The 20,985-nt window shown below is 41.9% G+C and overlaps 1 protein-coding gene across 4 annotated transcripts in view; it reads left to right on the top strand.

The window, feature by feature from the left end:
* The window catches only part of DOCK4 (dedicator of cytokinesis 4), a 345,383-nt gene that overhangs the window by 117,855 nt on the left and 206,543 nt on the right, over window positions 1-20,985 (top strand). For all 4 annotated transcript variants that reach the window (XM_087723617.1, XM_087723614.1, XM_087723616.1 and 1 more), the window contains exons 7-8: window positions 4,536-4,620; window positions 5,051-5,202. In XM_087723617.1, the coding sequence (XP_087579743.1) occupies window positions 4,536-4,620; window positions 5,051-5,202 (237 nt within the window). The remainder of the gene's footprint in view (window positions 1-4,535; window positions 4,621-5,050; window positions 5,203-20,985) is intronic.

Here is a 20,985-nt window from a genome sequence, read left to right as displayed (position 1 = left end):
AGTATGCAATCCAGAAATATTATCAATGAGTTCTAACATTATTATTTTTAAATTTTTGCAGTCTAGCCCACAGCTCTGGGATTATCTGTTGATCTTGCACCTAATATTCTAACCCAGTGATGGCGAACCTTTTCGGCACCGAGTGGTCAAACCAGAACTCATTTGTATGTGCATGCGCTGAAGCGCCAGAAACCAGAAGACCAGCTGGCCGGGGCACATGTGCGTGCCGGTAGCTGATCTTCCAGTTTCCAACATGTGCATGCATGCCAGCCAGCTGATCTTCGGGCGCGCTGGAGCACTGGAGACCCAGGAACTGGCTGGCCAGCGCATGCATGCCTGTTTGGGGGGCATTTTTTGGCCATTTTTTGGCCATTTTTTGAGGCTGTTTTTCAGACCGAAAAACACCCTGAAAACAGCCTAAAAAATACCCTGAAAATGACCCAAAAATGGCTTGGTTTTGGGGCATTTTCAGGCCATTTTCTGGTGCTCTAGCGCCCATGAAGACCAGCTGGCTGGCGAGCATGTGCATGCCGGAAACCAGAAGAGCAGCTGCCGATGGTGCATGTGCCCGTAAAGAGGGCTCTGCGTGCCACCTGTGGCACACATACCATAGGTTCGCCATCACGGTTCTAACCTGTTTACCTATTTGAGACCAGCCAAGATCAATTATCTAGGAAAAAAGGGAAACAAAACAGCTGTGTACACATACAAAAGAGATACAGACAAATATTTGGAAACAACTGCATCTTCTTCCAGGGAATTTGAATTTGAATTTGAAAGTTTATTTATAGGCCGCCCTTTTCCCTGGGGGGACTCAGGGCGGCTTACAACTCATAAGGAAGGGGATACAAACAATGACACATAAGAACAATACATAATTAAAAAGAACACAACATTCATACCATTCGGGTGGGGGTGGGTTAAATCTTTAGCCCCAGGCCTGATGGGATAGCCAGATTTTAAGGGCTGTGCGGAAGGTCTGGAGGGTGGTGAGGGTACGAATCTCCACGGGGAGATCGTTCCAAAGGGTCGGAGCTACTACCGAGAAGGCTCTCCTCCGCGTAGTTGCCAGTCGACACTGACTGGCAGATGGAATTCGGAGGAGGCCTAATCTGTGTGATCTAATTGGTCGCGAGGAGGTAATTGGCAGGAGGCGATCTCTCAAGTTTCCAGATCCACTACCATGAAGGGCTTTATGGGTGGCAAGTAGCACCTTGAAGCGCACCCGGAGATCAACAGGTAGCCAGCGCAACTCGCGGAGGATAGGTGTTATGTGGGTGAACCGAGGTGCACCCACAATCGCTCGTGCGGCCGCATTCTGGACTAGCTGAAGTCGCCGGATGCTCTTCAAGGGCAGCCCCATGTAGAGCACGTTGCAGTACTCCAGCCTAGAGGTCACAAGGGCACGAGTGACTGTTGTGAGGGCCTCCCGGTTCAGGTAGGGTCGCAACTGGTGCACCAGGCGAACCTGGGTAAATGCCCCCCTGGTCACAGCTGACAAATGGTGGTCAAAGGTCAGCTGTGGGTCCAGGAGGACTCCCAAGTTGCGAACCCTGTCTGAGGGGTGTAGTGTTTGACCCCCCAGCCTGAGAGATGGAACACTTGCCAAATTATTGGGAGGGAAACACAACAGCCACTCGGTCTTATCCGGGTTGAGCACAAGCTTGTTAGCCCTCATCCAGTCCCTAACAGCTTCAAGGCCCCGGTTCATCACGTCCACCGCTTCATTGAGTTGGCACGGGGCGGACAGATACAACTGGGTATCGTCTGCATATTGATGGTATCTTATCCCGTGCCGCCGAATGATCTCGCCCAGCGGTTTCATGTAGATGTTGAATAGTAGGGGGGATAAGACCGAACCCTGCGGCACCCCATATGTTAGGGGCCTAGGGGTCGATCTCTGCCCTCCAACTAACACCGACTGCGACCTGTCCGAGAGGTAAGAGGAGAACCACTGCAAAACAGTGCCTCCCACCCCCACCTCCCGCAGTCGTCGCAGAAGGATACCATGGTCGATGGTATCGAAAGCCGCTGAGAGGTCAAGGAGAACCAGGATGGAGGCGTGGCCTCCATCCCTGGCTCTCCAGAGGTCATCGGTCAATGCGACCAAAGCGGTTTCTGTGCTGTAACCAGGCCTGAAGCCGGACTGGAATGGGTCGAGATAACTAGCTTCCTCCAAGGACCGCTGGAGCTGGAAGGCCACCACCTTCTCAACAACCTTCCCCACAAAGGGGAGGTTGGAGACTGGACGATAATTGTTAAGAACGGCTGGATCCAAGGATGGTTTCTTCAGGAGGGGTCTCACCACCGCCGCTTTAAGTGCGGAGGGGAAGACCCCCTCCCGAAGGGAGGCGGTAACAACCGCCTGGATCCAGCTCCGTGTCACCTCCCTGCTGTTAGCAACCAGCCAGGAGGGGCACGGGTCCAGTACACAAGTGGAGGCACTCACAGCTCTCATGGCCTTGTCCACATCCCCCCGGGCAACATCCTGAAACTCAACCCAGCGATGATCTATCAGATTATTCCCTTGTGCCTCGGCTGGATCTGCAGAATCGGAGTCCAAGTCCGACCAAAACCGAGCAACTTTGTCCGCCAAGAACTGGACGTAATCCTCAGCCCTACCCTGCAGGGGGTCCCCCGTATCCCTCCTATTTAGGAGGGAGCGGGTTATCCTGAACAGGGCGGCTGGGCGCGACTCAGCGGACGCAATCAAGGTGGCAATATAAGATCTTTTTGCCATCCTAATTGCCCTGATGTACTCCTTGATGCAAGATGTTAAAAGTGCTCGGTTTGATTCGGATTTGTTGGACCTCCATGCATGCTCTAGGCGTCTCTTCCGGCGTTTCCTCTCCTGGAGCTCCTCGGTAAACCAAGGTGGCCTCCGGAATCCACTGCCTCGGAGCGGCCGTAGTGGCGCAATCCGGTCAAGAGACTCCGTCGCTGCTGAGTTCCAGGCAGCAACCAGAGTCTCCACCGGACTGTGGGCGAGGGTATCAGGAATGACCCCAAGCTCCGTCTGGAACCTCAAGGGGTCCATAAGTCGCCTGGGGCGGAACCACCTGGTCGGTTCCTCCTCCCTACAGTGGGGTTTGGTCTCCGAAAGTCAAGCCTCAGTAGGCAGTGGTCTGACCACGACAGGGGTATGATCTCATTACCCCTCAGACCAAGATCACAAGTCCACTGCTCCGAGAGGAATACGAGGTCGAGCATGTGACCCGCTGAGTGGGTTGGGCCCCGAATTACTTGGGTCAAGCCCATGGCTGTCATGGAAGCCATGAACTCCTGCGCCCCATCAGAGTGTTCACCGAGCGAAGGCAAATTGAAATCCCCCAGGACCATAAGTCTGGGGAACTCAATTGCTAGCTCGGCTACCGACTCGAGGAGCGAGGGGAGGGCTGCTGCAACGCTGTTGGGAGGCAGGTACGTTAACAGCAAACCCACTTGACCCTTGAGGTCCAACTTCACCAGTAGGGACTCACACCCGACAAGCTCCGGAGCAGGGATCCTACGAGGTACTAGAGACTCTCGGATAACAATAGCCACACCCCCACCCCTTCTCTGAGCTCTCGGCTGATGGAGCACCTGAAATCCTTCTGGGCACATCTCTACGAGGGGGACTCCTCCCTCCGGGCCCAGCCAGGTTTCAGTAATACATGCCAGGTCTGCCCTCTCGTCTAAAATTAAGTCCCGGACGAGGGGAGCCTTGTGAACTACAGACCGGGAAGAAGATGTCCCAAATGTGTGTTTGTATACAGCTGATTTGTTTCCATTTTTCATACATATACATATACATATACATATACATATACATATACATATACATATACATATACATATACATATACATATACATATACATATACATATACATATACATATACATATACATATACATATACATATACATATACATATACATATACATATACATACATACATGAAAGATGTAGATATATGTATAGAAAATATAAATATATCTTCCAGAGATAGATAGATGATAGGAAGAAGATGCAGTTGTTCCCAAATGTTGCAAACTAGTTTTTTCCCCCCAATTTTTGCACAGCCCTTATGAGTACTGGAAACTGACAAGGTGTGGGCTTTAGTGAAAAGCAGCTCTTTATTTTAATTCTAACTTTTACATTGATTTCAGGATAAAAACATAGCCTTTCTATTTTGCTTTCCTAAGCTGTTTTTTTCCTGGACTGTGTTGTCAACAATGTGAGTTATTTGCTATTAATCCCTTACTGGTGTTTTAGTGCCTACTTTTTAAAGTTAGATAATAGGTAGAGAGTGAATAAAGAATAGAACCATGCAATAGAAATGGCAGAAATATGTTATATTAATACTGGTTTTTATTATCTGTAATTTGCAGTAATCATAGATGGTACATTGCATATTTTTCCTGTTAAGTGTGCAGGGATAATGGTAACAAGAATGATGGATTGCTTCAGATTTAAACTCTGTATGTTTTCTATAGATTTTAACTAAGGATTTTAAACTGTTCTTCTAATTAGACTTTTTGTACACATTTGCAGACAGCTAGGATTAGATTTGGTTCCAAGAAAGGAATATGCAATGGTGGATCCAGAGGAAATCAGTATTACAGAGTTGTACCGATTGGTAAGCAAATAACTCATTTTATTTATGGGTGAATGCTGCTGTGTTGTAAACCCCCCCCCCCTTCCTCTCTCTTGTTATGCAGAAGGAAAGTCATTAAATCTATCCTGAGGTTTCTGGGAAAGAATGCTAAAAATGTAATGAATATGTGAAAAAGTTACTTTTGTGTTTATCTTAAATAATGATTGGCTAATGAATCAAGAAACAAGATGTTGTCTAGTATTGTCTCACAAGAAACAGATGAACAAATGTTTGATTTAAACAATCACAAGTGTTTGACAAAAACATTTAAATCAAATGTTTGATTTAAACAATCACAAGTGTTTGACAAAAATAAAGTGGTGAGCAAGAAAATGCCTTTCTGTATGTTTATATTTCATGAATTAAAATAAGCATAAACTGGTTTGACCTTTGTGTGGTAATCTATACTTAGATGGAGCATCGTCATCGCAAAAAAGACACACCTATCCCAGCAAGCAGCCACCATCTCTTTCTGCAGATGAAGAGTTTGATGTGTTCCAATCTAGAAGAAGAACTAGAAGTTATCTTCTCACTTTTTGATAGTAAAGAGAATCGACCAATCAGGTAGCACCTCTTTTTTAATGAAGAATGAAGAAATATACAGCTTCAACAGTTCTTTCATTTACCTGGATAACAAAGTCATTTTGACTTTTTAACATTGAAGTCCATAAATATAGTCCCACATGTATTTCATGTTGTTGCTATTGAACGCTTTTAATCTGGCTCTAAGTCACTGGATATGTGGGTTCAATTAATATGTGGATACAGAAAATTCTTACTCATTATACTGGAAACCACAAAAGTGTTAGCTAGTGGATCTAATAAACTAATAGAGTTCATAAAGATAGGGATGCTCCCATAGTGTGTTTAGCCATAATGTATTTTGTTTAATTTTTATTTAGAATGAGCACAATATTGCGACTTATAATAGACAATGGTTTGTGTCCTGGGATTCTAATAATGATGCATTAGTATTTTATCTTAAACAATGGTTAAAATTAACAATGGCTTAGTGTGATATATGATTTCAACTATCATGGATAGAGAAACCTAGTATAATTGTAAATTTTCCTTTAGCTCACACTATAGTTTCTATGGAACATATTTTCGCTGTAAATAAAATGGTTACATACCATGAAATCTGATTAAATATTATCAATGCTATTACCAACAATAATGCACATTTTTTCTTCCTACGTTCACATGATTGTTTCCATTGTGACTCATGTCTTTTTGATTATTTTCTAGAAAGTGTCATATTTTTTAAAAAAAAATAATGAATGGTAAGGAAATAAAGTAGAGAAGCAATTTTGAGTAGTGTCAGACAGACATTATAGTTTTTATACTATAGGTTAGTGTACACTAGTTTTACACTAGTTTTTATAAATTCTGGAATAATAGCAACCGCAAGGATGAAAGTGGCTAATAATAGGCCATAAATGGAAGGCTATTACAATGTTATATACATTTGGGTATGTGAAATTCCCCAAAACAAGTTAAGTTAATTTATATTAAGAACCAATGAATCTGGGTCCTAGAAAACATATTGTAGGATGCAGTCACACAAAATATAGACTTGGCTAGCCTTTCCTTGCCCATCTCCTTTCCTTTTGGCTACTATGACTCATCCTTCGATCCTTCCAAGGTCGGTAAAATGAGGACCCAGATTGTTGGGGGCAATATGCCGACTCTGTAGTCCACTTAGAGTGGGCTATAAAGTACTGTGAAGTGTTATATAAGTCTGTGCTATTGTTATACCTTCACTTTTACAGACAGTGGAGGGACAGCAGCACATTTGGAAGACTCACATGGCTAGTTAGAAAGCTGTGTTTAACTGTCTCAGCTATGGAAAACCACTTTATTTTTTCCCTGGAAAAAATACACCTTTGCTTTATTGCAAAAAGCAAAAATATTTGTTAGTTCAAGGAAGTTCTGGTTCGTCCTTATTATGCATTGGCCTAATGACATCTAAAGCTTTGTGTCCACTTCTGGATTTTACAATTTAAGTGGGATCCTGACAAACTAGAGCATATCCAGAGATAATGGTCTTGGAAAGAAAAACTTAAAAATAACAGTAAGAACTGTTCAACTGTAGCACAGAGGTTGCAGATTCTCCTTCTCTGGAGACATTTAAACAGAGGTAGGATGTTTGTCTATGGAGATGCTGTAGCAGTAGATTCCTGTACTGGACGGTGTACATAATAGGACTGGGTGATATCTAAATTGCTTCCAACCAAGTCTGTGATTGATCTGAACGCTTTGCATGATCTTATTTGATACTATGAAATGTAACATAACATAATAACTTTTTACTTATTGCCAAGTTATAATTTTTCTCAGAGTTGTAAAGCAGTTATTAACTTTGCATTGCATGTAATGGTTATAAGAGAAAAGATGCAGATTATTTGCTGCATGATGCACAGGTTATTTCCTAATGGAAGGTACTCCACAATGTTTTCCTGTGTGAGGTCCTGCCTCGCCAGCATTCTCAAGAAAGAAGAATTCTTGAAACAAATGGCATTTCAAAAGGAACTTTTATTGGAAGACAGTCATAGCAGAGAGTGTGTGAGCAGAATCTGAATTTTACGTGCTGGAGCGTTAAGTTAAACTCCTCCTTTTGAGGCCCCTCCCAGTTGTCCATCAATGTCCAATGTCCATCTTTGAATCAATCCAAAGGTGCGAAAATGCTGTGAGAACTTTGGGCTGAGAAGGTGATAACAGGCAGTTCCTAGGCACCATGATCTCGCCCAAGGAACATTCTTTCCCCACTCCCAACACCCCAAAGATACAAGCACAGAAAAGGAACAAAGGAAAATCCCATGAAACACAGGTAGGTTGCTCTCGGTTCGGACCAGTTCAAGTGAACCGGTAGTGGTATTTAGGCCTGGTGGTGAGATTTGCAGAATTCTTTTCTTTTCTTGTCCGCCCCCCCCCCCAAATTAAGGTGCGTCATACTCCAAAAATATGGAGTATATTTTCATGTAATACAAATATAGAAAAATAAACTGTTGTCTTAACCTGGAGACTTTTGCTTTGCTTTATTAACCATTAGTGAAACTATACTGAGGCAGTTAAACCACAGATTGCTAAGAGACTCAATTGTAGTTTTTTCAGATAAGACGGATTCTTTAATCAAAGCAATATTGATCTTTTAAAATCCAATCTTAAACACATTTCCCTTATCTAAATGTTCAGGATTCCCACAGGAAGCAAAGTCAAAATAACATCACCATGGTGATGTTAAGGTCACAGATTGTAGAATGGTTTGGTGTTAGAATTATATCCATAATCTACTTCTTACTATTCAGTATAGATAGTACTTGAGTTACAAATGCAATGGAGCCTGTCCATTCCATTTGTAACCAGAGGATTAATGGGAGTTAATCTTGTACCTTGAATGGGATCATTCCCTCCTTTTGCCCATGCATTTACATCAAATGTGAGGCTCGTTAAGTGCACATGAGATATTTCAGGATAGAGAAGGCCATGGGGGGCCTAGTGATGGAACAGGACACCTGCCTAAGACCCCCCAAGGCCTCCCCGACTCACTGAAATACTTCATGCTCCCCACAATTGTGTTCCAGTCTACCCCAACGCTGGGTCACTTACCTTTTGAAGATCTAGCAAACAGTTGCCTGTCAGCTGCATGCGCCCCTCTGACACTCTGTTCAGGCCTCCAGAGGCCTTGCCTGGCATGTTGCTGGCCAAAATGGAGCTTCTGAGGGGCAGATCCGACGCTCCGTTTGGGCCTTCGCAGGCCTCCCTGGTCCATTGCAAGCTGAAATATAGCTTAAAGTTTATTCAAATAAATGAATAAAAATTATTGTTAAAAGACAAATAATAAAATATTATTTTATATAGCAAGGAGGTTTACTATAACGAAATTAATTTGCCTTCTACATGGGTAAAGCTTGCCTCGCTAACCTTCTCAACATTTGTAAGGACAAATGACTCAGTAAATACTGTATACCATTGTATCTGTGGATTTTAAAATATCTTTGGCGAGATTCGAGCCAACGTCGCGATGAGACAACGTGCGGTCTCGATTGTCTGAGACCGCCATTGATTCTTTTATTGTTACATGGTCCCAATGAACCTAAGCCGTCCCGTAGAGACGGTGACAGGGAGACAAAGCCTTGCTTGTCTCAGGGACATCGCAAAGTCCCTGATTGACCCAAGGGAAGCTCTCCAAGTTAGCGATAAACAGACAGCCCCGTGCTGATGAAGTCGGAGACAGCTCCGGAAAGAAGGCAGTGAAAGTGAGTCCATCTGGTGAGATTTTTTCTTTGAGAATGATTGCCCAAAGGAATTCTTTTGTTTAAAGATAAATTACTCCCTTAAGCAAAGAACAAAGCGGTGCAATTTATCTTTATTGGACTGCCTTAGAAAGTTTTTTTCCCCCTTTTTCTTCTTTGTAACAATGTTTTGTGGATTGAAGTGATTGTAACATTTGCTGTTTCTCTTCGCAAGTGAACGAGCTGGTTTTTTTTTGTCTTCCTATTTTTAGCTGCCTTATTTAGGTTTAGGTTTAGGTTTATTAGATTTATATGCCGCCCTTCTCCCAAGGACTCAGGGCGGCATACAACATTAAAAGAAACACATACTACAAAAGTTTAAAAAAATTAAATAGAATATCCCAAACCCAATTAAAATTGACAATGACATTTTTTAAAAAAAAATTCGAATTAAAATTAACAGTGATCAATAATTTATTTTGTTTTGTTCAGGCCAGGCTGGCTTGCTGGAAAAGCCAACTTTTTAGGGCGAATCAGAAGGACTGGAGGTCGGGGATTATACGAAGCTCCAGGGGCAGCTCATTCCAGAGGGAAGGTGCTCCCACAGAGAAGGCTCTCCCCCTGGGGGTCACTAGCCGACACTGTCTGGCCGACGGCACCCTGAGGAGGCCAACTCTGTGGGATCGCACTAGACGATGGGAGGCTACCGGTGGCAGTAGGTCGTCTTGCAGGTACCCTGGACCTAAGCCATGGAGTGCTTTAAAGGTCATAATTAGTACCTTGAATCACACCCAGAAGACAACCGGCAACCAGTGCAGGCCGCCTAAAAGGGGTGTAACATGGGAGCACCTAGGTGCCCCCATGATAACCCACGCAGCTGCATTCTGGACCAGTTGAAGCTTCCGGGTGCTCTTCAAGGGCAGCCCCATGTAGAGAGTGTTACAGTAGTCCAGGCGAGAAAGGACGAGGGCATGAGGAGGAAGGGGTGCAACTGACGTACCTGGTAAAAGGCCCCCCTGGTCACGGCCGTCAGGTGTTCTTCTAAACTAAGCTGCGTATCCAGGAGGACGCCCAGATTGCGGGCCCTCTCTGAGGGGGCTAAAATTTCTCCCCCTATCATCAAAGATGGAACAAGATGCACAAATCGGGATGACGGAAACCACAGCCACTCTGTCTTTGTTGGCTTGAACTAAAATTTCTTTTATCCAAACAATTATTCTTATTACTTCTCATTGATTCCCATTAAAGATATTTAAAGATTTTTGTTTTTTACAAGCCTGAGAATTTTTTTCTTGAAACATTACATCCTTTGTTCTTTCTGACTCTGTAACTGTAAAACTTTCAAGGGCACGGTTGTTTATACAGGTGTCTTTTTGAAACACTCTTGGCAAGGGAAGGAAAAGGAAAGAGAAAGATAGATCCCTCCGTTGTTGAGGAATGTGAAAGAACTTGTGGTTAATTCAATTTAAAACATAACATTATATACACAAAAGAGATTTTAAAGGCTAAAGTGGCAGTGGATATTAGACCCCCCCCCTTCTTTTTTCTCCTTGTTTTTTTTTTCTGGAATCATGTTTCAATTTTCAGATGAGGGAACCCTAAGTTTTTAAGATTTTTTGGCTGGAATTCAAAAGATATTGGAAGGGTTTGAGAGATTTGACAAGAAGTTGGGTAGGCTATTGTCCTCTACAGCAAAAGATGATGGAGTTGGAGCCCCCCAAATTAAAGAAATGAATGAAGATGGAGAAGACCAAAATAAGATAACAGATGATCTTATTGATGGAGCAAACATGGGTGAAAGTCCAAAGAAGGAAATATATAAAAGTGAATCTGATATCCTGGAACTCTATCCCCCTGTTCAAGATATGGGGGGGGGGAATTGATGATGATGGAGTCAACAAGAGAAACCATTTTAGAAATACGTTTGACAACTAAAGATATGTTAATTTTAATAACAATTCAAGGGCAACAAGACTATCTGAGAGATCTTTTAAGCAACAAAGTGCTGAGAGAAGTTCATAAAAACCTTATAAAGGAATTAACAAGAGGATTGATGCAACAACTGACAGAAGAAATAAGACTGTTTTCCTACACAGGCTGATAAACGAACTGTTGATGGAAAAAAACTTAATTAATTTTTGGTGACATAGCTAGGAATTCTAGTACTTTGTAGATTCCTTTAGATGTGTAGATTCCTTTTTGAATGTGTTTTTCATTAACAAGTAACTCATTATGATAATAACAATGACATAATAATTCTAACTAGTAAAAACATATTGGATATAAATAGCAAATTGGGACCTGGGGAAATTTTTTTTCATGAATGTATCTAACAAACTTTTGTTTAGATTTGTTATAAAGAGGTAATTTTTCTTGCGTCTGCCGAGAGAAGAAGTGATATAAATAGTAAACAATCTTTAGTTACATATAACAATAATGATGACAATAATGAAATAATAATTTTGACTAGTAAAAGCTATTTGGATATAAACTGCAAATTGGGACTGGGAAAAAGACATAAATTTTTTAAGCAATACATTTTTGTTTAGATTATGTATAAAAATGATTTTTTTCTTGGGTCTGATGAGTGGTGATGTGCTATATATAGCAAATAATCTAATTAACTACAACAACAAGGAAACGTTAACAGATAATGTTTAATGGGATCTACATGTGCTGGCAGTAGGGGGGGATGCTTAGATATTTTATTAACTGATTTCTTTGTTAGAATATGTCACAAGGGGGGGTAGAATATTACAGGGGGGTTATTGAAATTGCTAATAAATGCCAGTAGGTAGTTATGTTTTTTTAAATACAAAGGGTTTCAGATAAAAAGCACGTTGAAATAATTTTAGTTGAATGAGAATTGTCGTACATTGATAGTAGTAAAATATATGAAGATTTCAGATGTATATTGTACAAGTCAATATGAAGGAGGTATATGTAATGATTGTGGTAGAAATGCACAAAAACTATTTGTAACCAATCGACACACTTTCTACAAGATGCAATGAAAGATGATTCTTTTTTTATTTTGTTCAATTAAAACAATAAAAAACTTTTTCTAAAAAATATATATCTTTGGCATGTAATTTCACCATGAGAAAAGACTACATTTCTTTTGCTTAGAATAAAAGTAGTTGGGAACAGACATGATTGAAATAAGGAAAAGACATTTGTGTTATTCTCACATCAAGTTGAAAATAGTATTCAAGAGTTAGGATACAGTTTATGACAGACATTTCAACAGATTGAGGAAAAAGAGATAGGGCTATTGAGTCATCTTTGAAGATATTCCAGCTGGTTTCTGATCTTTTCAGTTGTCTGTTTGCCAGTAGTTGTTCCATGATGCTTTTTGAACTAGAGTATAAATTTGTTTTTCTCTCATTCCTCCTCATTTCTGTCTTTTGTGTATCATTTCTTTCAGCTTATAAAGCTGAATCTATCCTACTGCTGACATTTTAACTTAAGCCATTATTCTTTTTAATTTAAAGTAGACCGAATGTTTTAAGTAGTACTAAGATTTTTTTTAGAACCTCTGATCTGGATAGAGACCAGTATTTTTATTTTGGTAAAGTGCTTTGAAAACCTAATATTGTGGCATTTCAAAAGTATTATTAACAGAGACGTTTCTCGTAGGACCAGGAGCATCACCTTAATTGCTGCTACCCAGGTCCAATGTAGAAAGCAAAAACAAAGATAGGGATAACTTAGTTTTGGGTAGAGCTTTGCTTGCTTGAAAATGTCCAGCACTTCAACACTGAAGGCTTGGAAAAGACATTCTTTACTGATGATGGTATTTCCTATAATGGCTGGCTGATACAATTTAGGTTTCCCCTCCCCATTATAGCCACACTTCAGTCATTAAAAGGCAATGGTCTAATGGGTGTAATGCATAAGTAACATATGTGTCATGCCCCCGTCGGAACTTGAATCTGCGGAGGAAGACAAGCCAGAAGTGCAGCCAATGGAAATAGGCTTCATTAGCTTGGGAGAAACATGGGGAGGAGTGGCCCCACTCAGACCAGGGCCTTTCAGGATTGAGAAGGCTTGTGGGCAGGGAGGAAGGGTGGGCAGGATGACCAAGAGAAGCTAAGCAGTGAACATGGGAGACAGAGCTAAGGCAATGAGCAAGGACTACCCCCTCCTGATCCTTGAGCAGAGAGAGTAGAGAGAAAGCAAGAACAGTGCAGACTGACCTGACTACTTGGGAGGAGAACACCCTGCTCCTCTTCACAAGGCACACTTGGGACTGAGACTTAAGTAAACGATGTGGGGAGGGGCATTTGTTGGGAACAAATATTGAATTCATGGAGTATTGAGTGCCAACATTTGAACCTTTCTGGATTACTTGTCTTACTCCTTTGCTTCCTGGACTCCTTGACTTGCCCTGCTGGATTTCTTACTTTCCAGCTGTTTGGGCTGGACTTTTGCATATATTACATTTAATTGGAAATAAAACCCTAAATTTGTAGATCATTAACATTAAACTATTACAGTTCTTGTTTTAGACTCAACTACAGAGTGTTACAATACTACTGCTACGTGAATTGAGATATTCCTGCATTTTAAGAGGAAGATCTGGTTTGTCACTAGTTCAGGACAACTTGTTTATGCTTGCTAGTAAATTAAATCAATATTATTTTAGAAAACTTATAAAATTATGAACAACTGAAATGGTTATACAGGTAGTCTTTGACTTATAACCACAATTGAATCCAAATTTTTTGTTGCTGAGTAAAACATTTGTTAAGTGAATTTTGCTCCATTTTATAACCTTTTGTGCCACAGTTGTTAAGTGAGTCACTGCAGTTGCTAAGTTAGTTACACAGTTGTTAAGTGAATGTGGTTTCCCCATTGACTTTGCTTGTCAGAAGATTACAATAGGTAATCACATGCGCCCCAGGACACTGCAACTGTCATAAATATGAGTCAATTGCCAAGCATCCAAATTTCGATCATATGAACACTGCAACATTCATAAGTGTGAAAAATGACATAAATCACTTTTTTTTCAGTGCTGTTGTAACTTTGAAAGTTACTAAATAAACAGTCATTAAATGAACTGTTGTAAGTTGAGGACTATCTGTAGTTAAATAAATTTTATTATAGCTTATTTTAATTGTTTCTTTTAACACATTTTTATGGGGACAATATCAGTTTGTAGAAATATTATGTACCTCCCTGATCTGTTTTCTTTATGAATTTATGAATGCTTTAAGAGCATTCAAAAGTGATTGCATAATCCTAAACACACTAACCGCCCAGAAGCAGTTCAATAAAACCTTTCTATAAAACTACTGGCATATCATGGAACTGCAAATACCTCCTTGAAAATTCTGAAGTTAGTCATTATCTGCATACCTCTGTGTTAAATTATTCTTCAATAATGGCAATTGTACTTTAGCTGACTTGACAGTTCTTGGTTCCTTTGTTGACATTTCCTTGAATGAACACTCACCCATCATCAATGTAAAATGGATCACATCTATATCAAGTTAGTTTTTTCATCTCAAAGTGCAAACTATCTTGGTTTGGGGTCTTCTATTTAAAACTTTTTTTAATTTGGAGTTTTGAGAAATTAGTTCATTTCCATTCAAATATTTTTATTTTAGAAAGATTTCTTTTTTAATGCCACATTGATTTGTATGATTACTAATTTTGTCTTGAAGTCATCCTGGTCATTTCCCAAGAGTAAGAAAACAAGCAAGAATCTGAAGTGAGTGGGATGAACCATGACTAACTTTCACTGTTAGACATTTCTCAGTGGCATTACCTTCACCACATCAAGTATGGAATTTCTTATATGCTCCAGTATGAGACAATTCTGTGAACCTAGGATCTGGATTCAGTATGTCAATATAGGAAATAGTATGGCATTCAGGGAACTATTTTTGCAATCTAATGTTACGTGATAAGTGTACTGATATCTGGAAGTGCTTTTACTAAAAAAGCAAAGCCTTACTTTAAGTTAGCATTCATGAGAATCCTACCACAAAAAAGCCATGCAACAATTAAAAAAAATTTTTTTAACGGTATCTCCAGATAAAAATTAAAAAAGAAAAAAAAGAAATTAATTACAGTATTTTGAAATAGTTACCAGCATTTGTTTGCAATAATCCTGATTACAATTCTGTGTTAACTTTCCTCAGAAAAAAATATTTCTTAAATCATATATGGCCCAAATACTTGGAAGATAGGGTTTTGCTCTTTTTGTTATTGTGATTCCCACTGTCCAAGGAAAAAAAAAAAAAGAGGAGGAAGGTAATGGAAAACACCTCCCATGTCACATATTTTTTAAACTGGGTATGATTGATGACTGGGAAGAGTCTGGTTTGCAGGATTCAACTTATTTCTTAACGCTGGAGAAGCTGTTATCTGTATCTGTCGAAGTCTGAGTTGCTGCCAAGGTTCTTATCTGTTTGTCTGCTTGGGCTTTCAGCCACCGAGGTTTATGTTTCTTCTTAATAAAGTGCTGTGGCATTCCAGCTAAGCTTATCTCGGCATTCATTAATGGACGGAGGAGGGGGTCAGAACACCTATCCTACAGGAATGTACTGCTACAGAAATTGATCTCTATAATGTGGGGAGAAAAGGGAGAAAAGAAGTAGGACTGATTTCTATGCATATGTGTCAAATAGCCAAATGGATCATACTGAGGAGAAAACAAAATATTTTGTTATCCTTTTAGGATGTATCAATAATTTGTGTGGAGTGTGTGTGTGTGGGTTTAGATACATACGGTCCTCTGATTACAATGGCAATTGGGACTAGAGTTGCAGTCATTAATTGATGAGGCTGCTATTACAGTCACTAAGTGAGTATAGCTGATATTCCCTGTTTTTGAAAAGTTTCAGAATTAACAAATAGTTGCTTATAATCCACAATTGGGCAATTCTGTTGATAAGTGACATGGCTGTTAAGCAGCACATCAATGGACCACAATAGGATTACAACTTCACTTCTGCTATGGTTGTTAAGTGACTCAATCACTCATAGTCATTAAGTGACACATACGTCCATGACTTGTAATTTTATTGCTAGTTTCTCCTGTGCTTGTCATAAATTAGCTGTGAAGCACGCAAATGTCAGTCATATAACTGGGATATTGTAACGTAAGTGTGAAGTCATAAAGTTTCTTTTTCAGTGGCAGCATAACCTTGCTCACGAAACAAAGCAATTTTAAATGAGAACTATTTGCATTCCATTCTTTAATACTTAATTTTCATTCTATGAGCATTGAAATTATTGTCAAAAGTTTTTATACATATAATGTAATTTCTTGAAAGATTTTTTCTTGAATATTCTTTACTCTTTTTGTAAACTTTAGATTTTCCCAAGGTGACTTTACAGTACAAGCAGCTGGAGTCTGCATTTAACTGTATTAACTCCTCTGTAATATGTGCTTTTGCCTTGTAATAATGTAAGCCGTTTACAGTTAAACTGTAAACCAAAGTATTGCATCTAAAATCAATTATGGTGATAGAGAGAGGCAAGTGTACTTTCATATTGTCAGAGGTTCATGCAAGGCTTAGCAGTGCATCTTTATCAAACTCAAATTCTCACTCAGGAGCTAATAATGAAGATTCAAGGGCCAGACTCAGATAAATTGCTTTTATTGCAGATAAAATAACTCTAATAATGAAGATCAGTTATTTTAGAACCATGTAATCACACTGCCTGCTATCTACAATGTCCCAAGCTTTGGATCTTGGATTTCTTTTGCTTTTGTTTCTCAGTTTTGGATGTGGAAGATACTGCCAGGGATTTGTAAGCCTGGCAAATGGTAATCATTCTTCTGTACAGGGGCAACGAATAGTATATATATCGTGTATTGGTAAATCGTTTGATTAAATTTACCAGAATTAAATCACAATTTGCCGAGTGTGTCTTGCTTAAATAATTATGGGTATAGTAATTTTTGCAACGGGTGCAGGTAAGATCATAAAGAATAACGGTGTGTGCACAAGGTTTGAAATTAAACAATTTATATGTTTTGAACCACAAGGAAATTGTGCACCAGTGATGGGTTTCAAATTTTTTTAGAACTTATTCTGTAGGTGTGGCCTGTTTTGTGGGAATGGCTTGGTGGTCATGTGATCAGGTGGGAGTGGCTTGGCAGTCATGTGACTGAGTGGGAGTGGCTTGGCAGTTGGTCTTCTATACCAGTGGTCCCCAACCCCCGGTCCGCGGACCGGTGCCGGGCCGTGGAGTACCTGGCACCGGGCCGCGCAGCGGCCGGGGGCCATGATCGCTCTTTTAAATCCGCTCCTCTTAAATGCATTTCTCTCCCCCCCCATTTGGTCCCACCCTCGGCTCTCTCTCCCTCCCTCCCTCGCCGTCTCCTCCCTTCTCTCTCCCCCCCTCCCGCACCGATCCATCGCCAGGGAAAGAGAGAGTGAGAGAGGAGAGAGAGAGGGAGAGAGGGAGGGAGTCAAGAAAACTGTTCCGGCCGCCGCTGAAATGACTCAGTAACTTTTGCGCTTGGATCTGCTTTTTCAAACCTCCCCCAATCATCATCGCCACCCTCTTCCTCCTCCTCCACCACCACCGTTTGTTCCGCTAAAGCTCCTAAAGCTCTCTCCTCGGCTTTTCCTGCTTTCTCCCTGTCACCCAGATGCATGCTGTGGTTCGAGAGTGCGGCTCGGTTTTATGTGTCCGCTTCTCTCCCTTTCTCTCCACACACCCCCCACCTCCATTTAATTATTTTTTTTTAAAAGAAAGAAAACCGTAGTTCTGCCAATTGCAAAAAAAAAAAAGTGTGTGTGCGTGCATATCTGCCGGCGGGTGTGTGTTTGTGTGGTGTGTGTGTGTGTGTGTATGCGCGCGCGGAGAGACTGGTTGGAAAGGAAGGACAGGACTGGCGGTGTGTGTTTCTGCAGCCCCTCCGGTGGAGGCTGCACTAGCCGTCAGATCTGGTGTTTTTTTTTTCCCCTCTCCTTTTTCCAGCAGGTCGTTTTAATCCTTGCTAATTACTTTCTGTTCTTCGCTTGCCAGCTTCCTTCCCACCCTCCTTCCTCCTCCTCCCCCCCCCCCGCCGGGTGCGCCTCCCCGCTTTTACTCCCAAACAGTTATATATTTATATATATATTTATTTTCTCTCTCTCCACGGCATTCGCGCGCGCTCTGTTCTTTGCCCGCCGAATGTGGTGGGGAGGGGGAGGGCAGGCAGAAAGGTTGGTCCGGGTTGAGGGTTCAGGATGGTCTTTGAGGAACATAAGTCTGTCCGGGTGGGGGGGGCATATTAAAGCACTTTATATTTATGTAATTGTATTTTATTTTGTAAGGCATGTTTAAATACAATAAAATAAAAGTTGTTTAATCAAAACAATCTGATATATAAACAATCAATGTGTCGTCGCGAACAACGCCCCCCCACCCCTGCGCGCGCTCAGCGGGCCACGGTAAAATTATCAAAGGCTGACTGGTCCGTGGTGATAAAAAGGTTGGGGACCACTGTTCTATACCACCACCTCACTACCTTGCTCCAATAACCTGCACAAAGACGAGACACAGAAAGGAAAACTTTAATTGCATGCACTTACACCTTACATAAGAATAACACTGTCAGATTCCTAAAAGTGATGCTGCGATTTAATTGGGAGGAGGGGAGCCTCGGAGTTAAATCATTAGCTACATCTGAAACAACTGAGTTTTACAACTTTACAACTGGTTTCCTGTCACCGGGAGACTGAAGGTCCCAATATCTCTGGAGGGATGTTTATGATAGCCATGTGGGATTTATAACTTTAATGCCTAACTAGAGGTAGCCATGGGAACATGTGCTTTATTGACTCCCAGGGCAGAAGAGTTAAGGACGCATCTTCACACTTGCGTATTGGCCAGAATCTGCATTCGGACAAAGGGGAAGGGTCATTATCAGCTTAATCCCATTTGCATGGCCTAAAAGTTTTCAGATGCTGCTTTCCTTCTAATAGTTTCCATCCTGACTGATTAAAGTTTCCTTTTGAAATAATCCATTTCAAGAGTCTTTACTTTCTCAAGTTAGGAGAGGAGCCATTACACAAAGCAGCATCTCTCTGCAAAGTGGTCAACCAGGAGAAAAACATTTTTACTCTACCGAGACCCAACAAACAATGTCTGAGCATAACAGCGAACAAGGGGAAACTGACTGCTGGAGGGAGATGAAAATCCCTCCATAACCAGAGACCTGCTCCTTGTATCCTGGTGGAGAGAACGGAGTGAGCTTGGAGGACCCCAAAAAGCCCTGTTGGTCAATCGGAATCGGGACAAAAGACGGCTGGGAAGGGAAGACCAGGGGAGTCACTCTTACCCGAGGTAGCAGAAAATCAGGGTGGAAATTTGAGTTAGAACCCCCCCCTTACCAGGAAATGAAGCCCCACTGAGAAAGGATCCTCTGAAGAGGCCAGTTGGTGATGGAAATTTTGGAAAATCTCAACATCCGGGGGGAGGCAGACCGGCAACCGAGAAGTGTTGGAAGGGCGGCAAATGGGGGTGACGCCAGGGGAACTAACCCCCCTCTGGTCCCTGCTGATCAAGCTGACAGCACAGCAGCAACAGCTAGGAACCCAGAAAACCCTCCCCCCAGTTGGCGCATGGGTTGGGGGCTACTCCGAACCAATCCCAAAACCTGCAGTTAGAAAGGAAAACTCCTTCCCTGGAGATAAAATTTGATGGGAACCCAAAAAAATTGGGATTCTTTGTGGCACACAAGCTCACCTACATGCAAGAATATGGGTGTGATTTTCGAACCCAAGGAGCCCGAGTGCGAGTGGTCACCCTAGCCCTGGAAGAAGCCGCTGCCAGATGGATGGTGACTTTACATGATGCCGATGCACTAGAACTGTGGGACTTTGATAGGTTCATGATGGCCCTGCGACAATGGTTCGAGGACCCCCTCACAGACCACAAAGTATGTGACCACATTAAAGTTGTGAAGCAGGGATGCCGGCCAGTGGCAGAGTATACCGAAGAATTCCGAGACCTGGCATGTCATGTGAACTGGCCAGATGATATCCTGGTAAGCTGGTTCAAGGATGGGCTGAGTGATGAACTCTACAATGCTTGTGTGGCCCGAGGTGCCCCAACCCATCTACATGAGTGGTATCTTATTGCTGAAGAGGCAGAAATTGACATGGCCAGAAATCAGTATTGGGCAGGACGAATGTGGAAGAAATCCCCACCTCAATGGAAACAAGAACCTTTTAAACCACAAATGATACATTCTCCGAAATCCTTAGTCTGTTTCAAGTGTGGAAAAGAGGGGCACTGAGCTGCAAAATGCCGTTCTCAGCCTCTGGCTAAGAAACCAGATCGGCCATTGAGAAGAAAACCTTCAAAACCTGGCCAGCGCGGAAAGGAGATGTCCCTGAGGAGCAGGGAGACCGTAGAATTTCCACTCCCTCACTTCTTTGAGGATGAAACCCCGGCTTCGCAGCAGTTCACAATACTCATCTGGAAGCGATCCAGAGGATGAACCACTGGTAAGCAAACCAATTAAACCGCTTGCCCCTGAGGCTATTTATCCCCAACTGGGAGAGGGGGATAAAAATCTCAGCTTTAGTGCACTCGGGGTGCACCTGCCGTTTGATCAGCCCAACCCTGGTAAGGAAGTTGAGGATTATTGTAAGGAAACTGAAAAGCCCCATAGCTTTTTGCCAATTAGATGGGTCAGTAGCAGAGGGGGAGCCAGCTTCATTTGCCACCGAGCCTCTAAAGATAGGCATTGGAAGCCACGAGGAAATGCTTACATTTATAGTGGTGCCTGGCATGGAATGGCCACTAGTTCTGGGTCTTGCATGGCTGAAAAAATAGAACCCCAAAATTAATTGAAAGCAAGGCACCATAAGAATGCAGATGCACGTGACTTTTGCTGACAATCCAGACAGAGAAACTGAGGGGGCAGAGCACCTAGAAACAGCAATGCCTGCTTACACTATGCCAACCCAAGGCATAACCAAAGAATACAAGGACTTGGCTGAGGTTTTTAGCGAAAAAGGATCTGATGAGCTTCCACCCCACCGCTCCACTGACTGTGCGATAAAAATCCTACCCAGAGCCAAACTCCCTAAACGCAAGTTGTATAGCATATCTCCAAGGGAGCTGGAAGAACTGAGGGCATTCATTGAAA

The sequence above is a fragment of the Thamnophis sirtalis genome, unplaced genomic scaffold, assembly GCF_051295495.1.
Source record: "Thamnophis sirtalis isolate CommonGarterSnake01/CBP01778 unplaced genomic scaffold, rThaSir2_p1.2 scaffold_9, whole genome shotgun sequence".
Taxonomy (NCBI): Eukaryota; Metazoa; Chordata; class Lepidosauria; order Squamata; family Natricidae; genus Thamnophis; species Thamnophis sirtalis.
The sequence above is the reverse complement of the archived record's forward strand: the minus strand, read 5'-3'. Positions and strand labels throughout refer to the sequence as shown.